The sequence below is a fragment of the Eptatretus burgeri genome, chromosome 6 (genome assembly GCF_056783735.1).
Source record: "Eptatretus burgeri isolate ZD-2024b chromosome 6, Ebu_testis_v1, whole genome shotgun sequence".
Classification (NCBI taxonomy): domain Eukaryota; kingdom Metazoa; phylum Chordata; class Myxini; order Myxiniformes; family Myxinidae; genus Eptatretus; species Eptatretus burgeri.
This window is the reverse complement of record NC_140966.1, coordinates 93981185-93996184: the sequence shown is the minus strand read 5'-3', so window position 1 is coordinate 93996184 and position 15000 is coordinate 93981185. Positions and strand designations below refer to the sequence as shown.

General features: G+C 45.3%; 1 protein-coding gene across 1 annotated transcript in view; it reads right to left on the bottom strand.

The window, feature by feature from the left end:
- Positions 1-15000, bottom strand: part of WDR18 (WD repeat domain 18) — a 72965-nt gene that overhangs the window by 44022 nt on the left and 13943 nt on the right. Inside the window, exon 2 of the mRNA XM_085886267.1 lies at positions 13426-13536. Within this exon, the coding sequence (XP_085742393.1) occupies positions 13426-13536 (111 nt within the window). The remainder of the gene's footprint in view (positions 1-13425; positions 13537-15000) is intronic.

Here is a 15000-nt window from a genome sequence, read left to right as displayed (position 1 = left end):
CCATTTACAGTATTACCCTGGTGGTTCACAGGCAGAGCTTTACATCGATTTGTGTCATCCTTCGGAGGAGCATTAAGCTTGATAACCCACTTGACAGTATTTGCGAGTGAAAGTTAAAGATCTGACTTGTCTTTGACAAAAGCAGGCCATTGTGTGCTGGAAACCTAGCCAAATTCAAAAGTAATGCCTTTGTCTGTTAAGGCCCGGTCACACCTTGACGTTTTAGCCAGCGATGGCAACGTATTAAAATGTATGTAAAACGCTGGCTTACGTTGAACTTTTGATGTTTTTTTTAAAGATTCGGACGTATTCATAGCGACTTGGTCTTATGTATAACGCATTGGTAACGGACACAGAACGTTTCGTTGTGTTATAGATAACTTATACCAACGAATGCTGAACCTGTTGGCGGCCTACACAACCGATGCCCAACGATAGTCTAACTTAGGCAGAGCGCGTTGCACGCATCGCCGACGATGTCGTGACGTAGCCTATTAAAAGGCTGACGCACAACGATTCGAATCATAACTGCCGTAGAAATGGAAGTGTCAACATCGCGGTCACACCTTGGCGATCTTGCCAGCGTATGCCGACCTAAGAAAAATGTGTCTAAAACGTTGGGGCATGTCAAATACGGTATGAGTAAGTTTGGTATACGTGAGTAGAACGCTAAAGTACGCTATCATACGTCGTAGTAAGTAGAGTACGTCAAGAAATTTTAAACATGTTCAAAATTTTACGACGTACTCGGCGTATGACACACGTTCCGCATGCGATGGGGATAAGTTTTACACACGATATGTGGACGCTTACACACGTCCACAAAGGCTACTTATAAGCTACTCATAAGTCGAAACACGTCGCGGTAATGTCTTTTTTACGCGAAACTTATTTCTAACTTATGTTTGACGTGCTTTGAACCAATTCTTTATGTAGTCCCAACACACATCGACGTATTCCAATGACATTTTCCGGTCGACAAAAAAAAAAAATTAACGTGTTTCTAGCTTACAACTGCCATATAAAGACGTGTTCCCAGTGGTTTTGGGAATTGGTATATAAAAATGCTGCTCATAAAAGGGGAACCCAACAGTGTTTTCGAGTCCTTTTTGAGTCGATGTCCATGTCAGCAGTAAGAGTATAAGTATCAGTATTAGTATTAGTATTAGTATTAGTATTAGTAGTAGTTTGTTCATGTTGGCAGTAGTAGGTGAGTGTGAGGGGGAGGGTGTGGGTTATGATGGATCGTCCTTGCGTTTAACGATTTAAATGATAAACTCAACGATTTAAATGGCTGCATCTCCACTATTGAAAGTAGACGCTTGCGCTCAACAATTGGATTTTTTTTACACTCAACGACTTTTAAACGGTACCACTCAACTATTTTCATTGTTTACAATGAACGATTTAAATTGCTGTCACTCGCCTTTGTTTTTTGACGCTGGCGCTCGGAAATTTTAATCGTTTCTATTGAACGTGCTAAATCGCTCAAACCCCACTATTGAAAGTAGACGTTTGCGCTCAACAATTGGATTTTTTTTACACTCAACGACTTTTAAACTGTACCACTCAACTATTTTCATTGTTTACAATGAACGATTTAAATTGCTGTCACTCGCCTTTGTTTTTTGACGCTGGGGTTTGGAAATTTGAAGCGTTTCTTCTGAACATGTTAAAACGCTCAAACTCGACTATTTTAAATAGACGCTGCCGATGGACAATTGGAATCATAGCCAAGCTAGACATCGAAGTGTGAACATCCTTGTCATGCCGAAGAAAAGTTTGAAGAATGCTGCAAATAAGTGTCCTGGCCGTGGCCGTGGACGCTGACGCTGACGCAAGGACGATCCATTATACCGACGTCTTTCAGCCTATGATTAACTTAAAGTAACGTCTGTCGATGTGTGGCAACGATCGCGTAACGTGCCAACAACACGTTAATCATAGGTTAGAAATAAGTTTCGGGTGCGCTAAACATTACCTCGTCGTGTCTCAACTTATGATAAACTTACAAGTAGCATGTGTTGACGTCTGTCAACGATCGCAGACCGTGCATACAACTTGTGGCCAGCGTAGCGGAACGTGTGAGTCATACGCCGGCATACGTCGTGAAATTTCAAGCATGAAAAAATTTGAGGACAACCAAAAAGTACAACGTTTAAAGCCAACGTACAACGACGTATGGCAGTGTTTTTCAGCGTGCTCTCAATGTTATCAAAATTTACCCATAACGTATTCAACGTGTGCCAGCGTTTTAGAAAAAAAAAATTCAAAAATCGGCATACGTTGGCTAAAACGTCAAGGTGTGACCGGGCCTTTACCTGGGACTCTGTCAGGGTCAGATGAGTCGCCTACAGGTACTACAACCAAGCCCAGTGTTACCCAGACCGGAACAACATGTGTGTAGCAATGGAACTTGAGGACCAGTCAGTTCTCAAGGGAGAAGGGCCAGTGCACAAGCAATATATATATATATATATATATATATATATATATATATATATATATATATATATATATATATATATATATATATATATATATATATATATATATATATATATATATATGTATGTATTTTTTTTTCCAGCTGGTGCAGTGCAATGGATGCTGAAATCAGTCCAAAGGAAGAAGACAATATTAAGTTCGTTAAACCAAAGAATGGTAGCTGGGAAAGTGGTGCACCACATCAAGCAACAGAAGCTTATTGCAGAATGATGTGTATACAAGCAATGTATAATATACAAGCAATGTATAATATACAAGATATATATATATATATATATATATATATATATATATATATATGTATATATGTATATATATATATATATATATATATGTATATATATATATATATATATATATATATATATATATATATATATATATATATATATATATATATATATATATATATATATATATATATATATATATATATCAGATTGTGTTTTCTATTCAGTAATTGAAATGATAAAAGTAGAGGCTGTAGAAAGTATTATGAGGATATAGGATATTTGATTTTAGGGAACGTCCACCTCCCCCCCCCCCATCACTGGGTTAGACCAGATTTGTCGCCACCTTTTTGACCCAAGACGAGTACGCTGTCTGAACTACTAATGTCGTTGGCATTTATGCAGCATGTACCAGCTGCTGCATGAGCCTCAGTGTACAAAGTAAGACTGGAAAATGATTTGCTGGCACTTAGAATATGGTGGTTTACACAATCAGCCATTTGGCACGGGTGATTTGTTGTCCGTCAAGGAGACAAGTTATGGGGGTAGCCAGTCGAGCACAAAGTCCAAGTATACACCACATATGAAATGCAATGGTAATGTAGATATTGTCATAATTCATTGGTATTCAAACTTATTTTTAGAATGCTAGTAATATAAGAGCAGAGCTTTATTACTTCTTCTTCTTCTTCGCAACCAGAATTATTCCCACCTATGTGTGGGGTTAGCCAGGGAGGGGGAGGTTGACTCAAGTCTTTCATGAACCGGCAAGCCAGGCCTGATATTCAACTGAAGTTAGGGCAGGAATTTGTAATTTGGCTACCCTTCTCTTCGCAAAGGATACCATAGGAACTTTAACATCCACCTCTACTAACACCAGCAGACAGGACGCCAAGTTTAAAGTCCATCTGAGGGACGGCACACCTACCTGTGAATCAATGGGTGATATTTTACAGCTGGGTCGAGATTCAAACCTTGGATAGAAAGCTTTGAGGTGAGTATGCGTACCTCTAGGCCATCCTGCCAGCCCCATTTCACCATGCACAGGGATATTCTGTGCTCTGCTTCACTGATATTCTTCGCTGGCTACTTTATCTACCATTTCAGATACTTACCTTGGTGGTGCAATCACTGTTTTCATTCAAGTGCTTTGTGACAGCCATCCTCGGCACTGGAATGCTTCTGGCTTCACACATCATTCTGCAATAAGCTTCTGTTGCTTGATGTGGTGCACCACTTTCCCAGCTACCATTCTTTGGTTTAACGAACAACTTGATATTGTCTTCTTCCTTTGGACTGATTTCAGCAGCCATTGCACTGCACCAGCTGAATGGGACAATCCTTTGTGTATGCCTTACTCGGTGAAAATGCTCCATTTAAAAATAATCAAATAAATATCAGCAAATTATTGTTCCAAGGCTTCAATGGAGTAATGGTCAGAGCATTGGCACTGAATCTGGGAGGTCGGTGTGAACCCCGGCCAAGTCATACCAATGACTTTTAAAATGGTGTATCCTGCTTCCTTGTTTGATGCTCAGCATTTAAAACAGACAGAACGCACACAGACGCCTCTCCTGCATGTTAATCACCGAGATGACAGTTTATAGCTCGACAGAGATTCCAACACAGGCGAGACAGCTTCGAGACAAGTGTGCGTGACTTCTCGGGGGTAAATAATCAATCTTTAGAATAACAGTAATTATTTCATAGTATTTGATTAGTTAAGCATATTGTATTGCATATAAATAGATATGCATTACAAATGTGTTGGAAAGGAGTCCATATATGTTATTTTTACCTGGCACACCCGACCCTAACCATTTTCATGCACTTCACAGTGCAGAAACGCCTTCCCATCCTCTACCAAACCCCTTATAATGGGTTCCAACCAGTCTAGGGGTACATCCTGTTGGCGCTGCAAGCAGGTGGGAAATCAATCACCATAAACTCTGACAGCACTCCGAAACCTGACATCCCATCATATCACACCATGGCGCCAATCAATGGACGTCACTAGAAATCGAGGCTCGGACATGCCAATCAGGTAAGTGGAGAGAACCCCCCTCCACCCCCTGAACCCTCCCATGTAAACGGTGGGGGCCCAGACGGGAGAGGGGAAAAAGACACCTGAAAAGGGGAGTGCACATGAGCGATCTTGGGTCTTGGTCTTCAAATAGAGTCGAAGTCCTCGAGAGGGAGCGAGAAGACACGATCCTCTTAATCTTTGCTCTCGTTACCATATTTGCCCTCGTTACAATCTTGTACTCATCTCTGGTCTTGGCATTACAAGTTAATGGTCCTGGGGTTCACGCTACACTCATCTTGTCACGGGGTGTGAGATGCACACAGCGGCTCAGAGGCATGTGGAGTGGGGCCAACGCCAGGTCAAGAAGGAGCAAGAATAAAGAGACATCGTGCCAGAGTCATTGGAGTGCAAGTTCAGCCAAGCCGGCACAAGGTGTGCTGGGGCATGATTGGTCACAATCTTGTCCTCTCTTTCTCCCATATCTCTCATTTCACTGGCCTGGATATGTGATTGGCACCACATTTAGTGTTAAGTGACTGCATAAGGAATCCAAGGGCGGGAATAGTCAGGTGGGGAAAAGTGGGAATGTTTATTGCCTTGCAAATCCATGCCCTGTGAATTGCCTTGTAAATACATTTCCTGTGAATAGCTCCTGCAAATATGTGCTTAAAAACATTTCATGTTCCAACTCATCCTACCTGCACCAAAGGCGGCATATGACAACTGATTGGTTCATCAAATAATTGGGCTCGAGGGATAAGAACGCAGCACGTATTATTTTGTTCTGCTCAGCCAATCGATTAAGATCTGTTACGTGACTGCTGGCACGACACCCCATTCATAATGGTAATATGGCTTTGAACCTGAAGCCAGCTCGAGGTTTGTGGTACGAAAGGCGACCGTGGTCTTAAAAGACTCACCTTTCCTCTGGAGTTATTCAGATGGCGTCCAACCACAACAATATCACAGCACAGGTTAGTATGGCAGAGTAAATAACGATTAGTGCTTATGTCTCCAGAGGAAAAATGTCACACAACAATGGGGAACACAGGTGAGGACTTCATTAAGGCACAGCTTAGTTGTGGGTCCAGTCCAACCCATGCAGGCTGGTGATGCACAGAGCGAGGATGACGATGGGGTACAGTGGCCAAACAAAGAGAGACGAGAGATGAGGGATACTGCCTCTCCAAAGCCTGATGCAGATGACGTGCTCCGCACAGTCACGGCTCCCATCAACTCTCGGGCTGCCTTCATGCACGGTGGGTCCCTTTCATTAGACACCTATTGTTTGTGGGTGATGCCATCCTCCAGACTGTCCCCAATAAAAAGTCTTCCATCTCTCTCCAGGGGCTCCACAGCAGACCTCACCAACATGGCTTGCGGAGCACAGGCCAAACAGTTCATCGTGCTCATTTAGAAAGGGCATAGCGCTTTCCCCGTGTGCCTTTGACGTTTGTGCCTGCACGTCGCACACTTCTTCACAAGGAGTAGTGCACACCAAAAATGTCGTGTACAAGGACGTTTTGTAGGCCTCATGAGGTAATATAAGGCCATGGAGTACATCGACTGGGATCCGGCTCTTACAAGAGCCGCCACTGCTTGTCATATTGGGCTCATGGAACGGAATCCATCTGTGACGGAGTTTCGGCTAGTCCTGATATAATTCTTCTGAAATCTTACAAAATACTTCCATCACTTTGTTCCGTACAAAGTTAATGTACAAATGTGTTTAGATCGAGATAGGAAAATAAAATGATCAATATATTGTTGCGGTTCTGGACACCCCCTCCCTCCAAGGCAATGGCATTCAACATACAGTGCTCCCCAGACAGTAGTTTCATTAATATACATACAGTTATACCATTCCCTCATGTCTAATGGGTATGTCCACATACATCCATACATACACACACAACAAACACACAAACACACACACACACACACGAAGAGGAGTTAATGAGAAGAAAAAAAAGAGAGGAGATGAGGCTAACGGTCTCGCAATACCTTGTACGATTGACCGACTGCGCCACCCAGTATGTTTGGGGGGGGGGGGTGTTCCGCTGGACGATCCCTTCCTGACAGCTGGCACGTCGTTTCCTGCTTTGTAGTGCGTCGTGCAGCGAAGCATTGATCCAGAGAAGGGGCGCGACCGTCAGGCGTGAGGGACGGACTTTGGGTGGAACCAGCAGCGAGTGGGTGAGCGGAGGCGGAGTAGAGAGCAAGTGGGCGGAGTGTCAGCAGCAGGCAGATGGGTGAAGTCAGCGGCGAGTCAGTGAAGAAGGGCGGAGTCAGCAGCAAGTGGGTGGAGAAGGGCAGAGTCAGCAGGCGAATGCAGAGATGGATCCAAGGCAAGACAGAGAGGACGAGCAGGACGAGCAGGATGAGCAGGAGCGCAGACGGCCTTGCGAGCCGTCCTTTATAGACCTGTGGTGCAGGGCGGGGCACCACCCCGAAGCGATGTGTCGTCACCCGAATCGGGCGCTTCCATTGGGCCCCGGCCAGCACACGGCCCAGGCGCTATGGCCAGAAGCGGCCATACTTTACATCCAGCAAGACATCGCGGAGCTGTGGAATTGTCTCACTCCAAACAACATGACACAAATTTCCCTGCACCGAACCCTCAGGCCGTGCCCCGGCAACCAGCTGAGGGTCGTGTCGGTCCCGCATGCCTGTCCAGGCACCCCCAGTCAACACTGGTCAATGTGCTTGCTTTATCCGTACGCCATGCGGCCCTCGCGTTCCGGGCCGAAAAGCATGCCGCTGCTTGGTGGCAGCTTCGTCGGGGTGGAAGTGCGAGAAGATGTCTGCCGTCCGCAGGAGATATTGGTGGCCGTGGTGGTGAGTGAAGACAGACGGTAAGACGTCGTCGTGAAGCAGCGCGCAGACCTGAATGAAGATGTGTACTACAGTCATCTCCTGTTTATCGCGGGGGTTATGTTCCAAACCCCCGCGAGAAGTGAAAATCCACGATGAATGGATGCCTCCCAGAAAAATACTCATCTGGTCTGGCCGGCTTGGCAGTGATCGGGTTCGAGGTGCCGGAGATCGACTTGTCTGGTCTGGTCGCCTTGGCAGTGATTGGGTTTGAGGTGCCGGAGATCGACTCGTCTGGTCTGGCCGGCTTGGCAGTGATCGGGTTCGAGGTGCCGGAGATCGACTTGTCTGGTCTGGTCGCCTTGGCAGTGATTGGGTTTGAGGTGCCGGAGATCGACTCGTCTGGTCTGGCCGGCTTGGCAGTGATCGGGTTCGAGGTGCCGGAGATCGACTCGTCTGGTCTGGTCGGCTTGGCAGTGATCGGGTTTGGGGTGCCGGAGATCGACTCGTCTGGTCTCGTCGGTTTGGCAGTACTCGTCCAACCGCGGCAAACCTTTTTCCTTCCCGAAGCATATCGAGCACCTTAACCTTCTCCTGGAGCGTCAGGACCTTCCTCTGGCACTTCGGTTCCTTGCCAGAAGCCTTAGAAGGTGCAGGGCATTTGGGCGGCATCGTAGGGCTTGGAGAAAAAACGTAGAAAATATTCGAAGTTCACAAGCGAAACTTTGTCTCGTGCGTTGTGTGACTGGTCGAGCGCCACGTGTTATAATTTATTGCTTAAATAATTTATATTTTATATATTATTACCGCGATATATCGGGGGAATCCGCAGAAATAATTAGTTAGGTTCCAAGGGAAAACCCGCGATGAACCGGGGGCGCGATAGGTGAACCGCGATATAGCGGGGGATTACTGTATTCGTGTTCCGTTCTGTGTACGATAATAAAATATTACGGGGGTGCGCGCAGGTCCCCCATTGAGCATGCGGTGACCACGGTGATCTTCACAGGCGGTGGTGTGCGCAGTGCCGGCTCTGATCTGTGTCATGCATTGAAGGGAAGGACTGGATATAATTATTAGATGTAGATTTTTGTTGAAAAGAGCATAGATACAAGTATTAGATGGAGATTTGGATTGAATAGAGGATAGATATAATTATTAGACGCAGAAATGGGTTGAAAAGAACGCGCCGCGTGCATCCTGTACGGGAAGGGTGAGGTTGTTTGTTTTTCTATTCTTCCGGGCACGGCATTCCTGCACCTGTCCCAACGTGTTGTTGAGGCTTCTGGTCTCCTGAACAGTGGGTGGTTGTTTATAGTTTGCTTCGACAGTTGACCTCCGCGAAGACGCATTCTTACAGTGAAGGGCGTGGCCGCTGCTTTTTCAGGCGGCCGTCTGAGTGCAGCGCCTGCATTGATGTATTTCTGGAATAATAGGAAAAGAGTAAGAATGAAGAGAGATATAATCAGACCGAACTATGAGATTCACACAACACACTTTGTCCCGTTTGACCCATTAACAATGAAGGAAGGGTCTAACTGTACATATTGTTGTGAATTCGCGCCTGCCGGCGTGCGAACGGCCACGTGACTCGAATCGCGGAACGTCGCCCACCGGACGGACAATTCAGTCGTGACCCTCTCGGAACAACGCCGGGAGCTAGTCACGGGTGGGGGTTTAACCTCACCACGATCGTGCCAATTGCCCACCCGCGCAGGATAGGGTTGCTCGCCAAATTTGACCTACCTAAGTACCTGCGCGAGTGGTCGACCGGGCGATCGTACCACGCCACAGGCAGACTCCAGACACGAACCGCTTAAGCGGTCCGTTCCGTGCTACAGTGATAACCGAGCGGTGTTATCGTCGGCCTTGACGGTTCCGATTAATTACCGGGCGTTTTAAACCCACTACGAACCCCTTACATGATGCAAGATGGAAATTCAAACAAAGGGAAAGACGCAGCGAAACGGGGAACAAGTTCACACAATGCACATTCATTTCACACAGAAGGCACGTAAGGCACGTATATACCGCAAAAGAAAATGCACATAAAACAGTTAAAACAATAGAAGCAAATTCAGAGGTACAACCGACTACGCGTACACACGGCAACACTTAAAACAATACTACTTGACGGACGGCGCCACCCACAGACATTTACACAAAAAGCAAAGGAAAAGGAAAAGAAGTCGCGACTTCTCTTTTCGTGGCCGGTGAGTCCCTCTCCCATGACCGTCAGCGTGGTCGCGCCTGGCCCCGACCTCTCTCGCGGCCGGCGAACCCTCTCCGGCACTCCTCGTCCGGACGCGCAGGTCCACCTCACGACCGGCGCTGCCGCGTCTCCCGTCCGTGCCTCCGTTCACAGGTCGCTCGCCAAGCCGCGAGCGCAGGACCTCTTCCCCCGACAAGACAAGCAGACAGGAAGCCTCGAAGAACCAAACTCTCGAACCAACTCGACCAACCGAAGACCAACTCTCTTCAAGGTCCGTCCTGTCCGCCTTTTGTAGCGTGGGGCTCCGCCCTTCGCTCCGCCCCGTTTTCGGCCCCACCTCCCTTCGAGCTTCTTGGAGAAGCCTCTCGAAGGGGGGCGTGCCCTCTCGCTCTCCCTCCACCCCGCCCCGTGCAGGAGCCGGGGGAGTCAGTTTTTGGCTCAGGGCCAGAGAATTATTCCCCCAAAAAGAGGCCCCCACCTTTTCTCACCTTTGACACCCGGCTCGGATCGCACTTCCCCCACACCGAGCGCGGAGAATTTTGACAGGAGAAACAGGTGGGAAAAGCCCCCGAGCATCGTTGTTGGTTTTTGTTTGTTCCTCTGCGGAGATCGTAACCACACGGGGCTTACTGAATGGCGAGTGGCGAAGATGTGGTAGCGTAGATGGTGGAGGTGGCGTGATTGAAGTGTGGTTGGCGCTGTGGTGGGGATGGCATGGTTATTGAGATGCTGTTTGTTTGAAATAAAAGATAGAACAGAAAAATGGCTAACTCAAAGCGTCGCAGCCTGGATGGATCACATAAATTCCCTCTATACAACGGGTTTGGGCTAACTACACATGTACTTACAGAGATATCTCACCTGAGGGCCCTTTATGGTGTAATGCGAATTTCCACAACCGTAACAATATATTAATGAAACAACTGTCTGGGGAGCACTGTATGTTGGATGCCATTGCCTTGGAGGGATGCCATTTCCAGAACCGCAACAATATATTGATCATTTTATTTTCTGATCTAGATCTAAATGCATTTGTACATTAACTTTGTGCGGAACAAAGTGACGGAAGTATCAATATGCTTGCTACCATATCCGCTTAATTTCGTCAAACAGTCTTGTTCTCATTTTCAAGAAGTTCAAGAGAGAGGAGAGGACACCAGGAAGTAATTACTTTTCTTTCTTATTTTTTAAAATATAAAGAGGATTTCTTTTTTGTTACAAGAAGAAGGAAGAAAAGGGATTCATACCGGAATCATACATATTTCTCGTGGATTTGTGGCCCTGAACAGAGGCGTTTGGGTTTGATGAAGCTTTTCAGCTAAACACGAGGAAATCCTTGTCGAAGACGGCATGTAACTCCTTGTGCGCATCAGGGTAGAGCAAAGTTCCCGTCGCTGTCACCGTCATTTGCAGCCTCCTCCTCCCAAATGATGTTGTCCTCTGTGCCGTCCATGTTGTTGGAGATGCAGCATTTCAGAAATGCTCGCTTCATGTCCAACGGTATCTCCTCCCACACCTTGACGATCCAGCCGCAGATCGGAAGGTCAACATTTCTCATCCTCCCGCTCTTGGTGTAGGTCTTCTCCCCACTCATTATCCAGTCAGACCAACAGCGACGTAGCCCATCCTTGAACGGCTTGTTGATGAACACATAAAGGGGCTGCATGAGCGATGCCATCCCACCTGGGATGATGATGAAATCGGTGTTAGTCCAATGGAGCCTGTCCTTGAACTTTGGTGTCATCGGTCTTGTGACATCTGAACGCATCCAGGACTAGCATGGTCTGTCATCAGAAGAGACCACAATCTGGCCGACTACTCCAGACCATACACATCCAGTTCTGGACCAATCCCTCATCTATCAACCCCTGCTGCTGAGCACGGATAATGACGCCAGCTGGAAACTTGTCTTTGGGCAGGCTTCCTCTTCAACACGACATAATGGGGAAGGTTGAAACCGTTTGTGGTGCAGGTGAACATGATGGTGAATCAGTCCTTCTCGTGACCAGTAGTGTTGATTGTCACATTGTGCTCCCCCTTCACTGTGATGGTGGTCCCTCGCGGTATGTCGAAGGTAAGGGGGTGGGTGTCTGGTCGGCATTCCTGACCCCGCTGAGGGGATATTCATACTCTTGGCGAAGCTTGATGATGTCGGCCTGGAAGCACGTCGTCTCATCAGCCATATCATCGGGTGGATGCTGGGAGATGTATGCGCGGCGTCAAAACGACAGTTGATGGCATACTATGAACTGTAGGCCCACAAGGGGGCTGGCGGTGAAGTCACCAATGTCATCCTCCTTAGCTAAACTCTTCGCCTTCAGCCTGAGAACAAGTGATGAGATGGCGGAACCCTCTGCTCTCTTCTCCTGGACCCAAGTGAAGAGACGCTCCTCGAGCTGTGGCCACTTTGCCGACTTTCCTCTCAGTGCCTTCTTCTTCCTTGGCATCTTCTCTATAGTTGCCTCGCTTCTTCTCCAGCGCCGGATGATGGACTCGTCCATGCCGAATCTCCTGCCAGGTTCCCAAACTCTTCTGCAGACCAGCAGACAAAGAGTTTGAACGCTGTGGTGAATGAACGCCTTGACATCTTGATGGATAGAATGGATGATACGTGACGTAATCTGGTGACGTAAGCCAAGGCACTCACGAAGCACAATGCGGCCCTTCTTGAGGGTCATGTGACCGTCCCCAGCCTGTTGCCGGATGCACGCAAGTTTGCGCGCGATGTTATTTGAGGTGGGTGCCCCGTTATTAGACTAGCTATTATTATATGAAGAATTCTTCCTTTGATGTGAGACCAGGTGTTGTTGTTCTTCTTGTGTTCAATGACATTTTCAGAGCGGCGAGGATATATATATATATATATATATATATATATATATATATATATATATATATATATATATATATATATATATGTATATGTATATGTATATGTATATGTATATGTATATGTATATGTATATGTATATGTATATGTATATGTATATGTATATGTATATGTATATATATATATATATATATATATATATATATATATATATATATATATAAATATATATATATATATATATATATATATATATATATATATCACGCATCGAAACTCCGGGTGTCCCCTGGAATCACTTGATTTAATTTTTGCGCATGATTAATAAAATTCTGCACAAACTCTTAACCTTAATTAATTTTCAGGATTGAAACGGCAGAAGTGAGCCTAACAGCAGTTCTGGCTGTGAAAAAAAAAGGAAAAAAAAGTTCATTTTCAATATAATTGAAATTCAGCATTGATCTTTTTAAGACAGATTTATTTTTTTCGATGCCTGTGTATTAACTGCACCCCCAACGTTTAGCTTTTTTGCCGATAAAATAGTGTGGTTTATACACCGGAAAACACGATACCCTTTAACAAAACAAATCAACACATCAAATAACTCCTTAAATAATAATAATAAAAATAATATCAAAATAAAAAGTGATATTTCTACTGTTGGAGCAGAATGCTGAAAAACACTTTTGTCTCATTCAACACTGCGATCGGAGACCAAATATAATCAACGACTAACAGGCAACTTGTATCAATGCCGAGTTACAACTGGAAGGAGTTACAAGTGTTGCAAACTGAAACATCATACCTCCCAAACATACAGGCTCTCAGCGATTCCCACGACGATATGCAGACCGTCTGGTGAGGCGACCAAGCACTTCACGACGCCAGGACAAATCACTTTCTGCTGTAGCTGGTCCTGTGTGACATCAACCGGGGACATGAACACACGAGATACTCAATTCCAGCAATGAAAGGGAGCAACAAGGAAATTTGACAAGGAAGTGGCATATGCTGCAGCAATATGTCTATGCTACAGCAATACCAGATAAAAAATTAATCCATCAAGGTAACGGCTTGATGTCATTGGGTGGGGGAGGTAGGGGAGGAGTGGGGATGAGAAAAGTGCAGCAGGCTCAGGTACATCACTCGGGTTTAAAAAAAAAATTGGAAAAATATTTTTGTTCTTTTTATTGTTGGGGGTGTGGGGGTGGGAAAAGGCTGTTTTAGGATGAATAATGTACAACACAAATCACACACTATCCCTTCATGAGACCCTCTCATAGACATCACAATCAGCACAGATGCACACAATCACCCATCCATACTCAAGCTTCCTGAAAGCCCTGCCAACATCCTTATACCGCTCCATCTACAATGCTTCGAGGTACCTATCTAATTCAAATTTTAACTTATCTACCGTTTTTGCTGTCAATATCTTTCGAAAGAGACAATCCCATGTAATAACGGCTATCAGAATGAAAGACCAATGTCAATCACTACCTTCTGAATTCTCCTTGTCTTTACTCTGAAGCTATAACCCCTGGTCCAATTACTTTCTATCCTACTGGATCATTCTAACTGCACTTATTTTGTCTGTACCTTTCATCATCTTAAAAATCTCGATCAATCCACTCGCAACCACTTCCTTTCTCACGTATAAAGTCCATGGATGTCGGCGAAACAAGTCACCCACCAAACAATTTGATACCGAATAGTTTGGAAGATTTACTTCAGAAGAAGCAAGGCAACGGTGAGCTCAAATTTTAAGATTTATGAACATCGAGTTTTTTTGTTGGACAAGTTTTACCAAGCTATAGATTAAAACTGTCGTGGGATTTACACTTCAGCACTAGCAGACACAGATGTACAGTTAGGCCCAAACGTTAAAACAAATCTCAAGAGTAGTGTTTCTCAAGGTGGGGCGTGGCAATATTTTGGTGGGGCATGACGATTCAGAATTAATGAATCAATATATGATCGCTTTCATAGCTTTGCACTTTCAAATTTTCAAAAGTTTGAAGCTGCGACTGATGCCTCATAGCGTCATAACTAAAAATACACCATCAGAGATGGGGAATCCCCCGCCATTGAATGAAAAAGGTCATACATATTCCAGATAATGAGGGAGGTGAATTGGAAACAAGACACCATTTGGTCATCATCTCCAAAAAGTTCCCCAGGGGTGAGGAACGTAGAAACCAAAAATAATTGAAATCAGATAAGCGGTTTTCCATTTATTACAAAAAACATTTTTTTCAAGATGGCCGCCCCAGTCGGCCATCTTGGATCCGGCCACGCTCAAAATCAATAGGGTTCTTCCTTTTCAGGTGGTACATGAGTGACCCAAATTTCAAATCGATATGGCGAACAGTTTATGAGT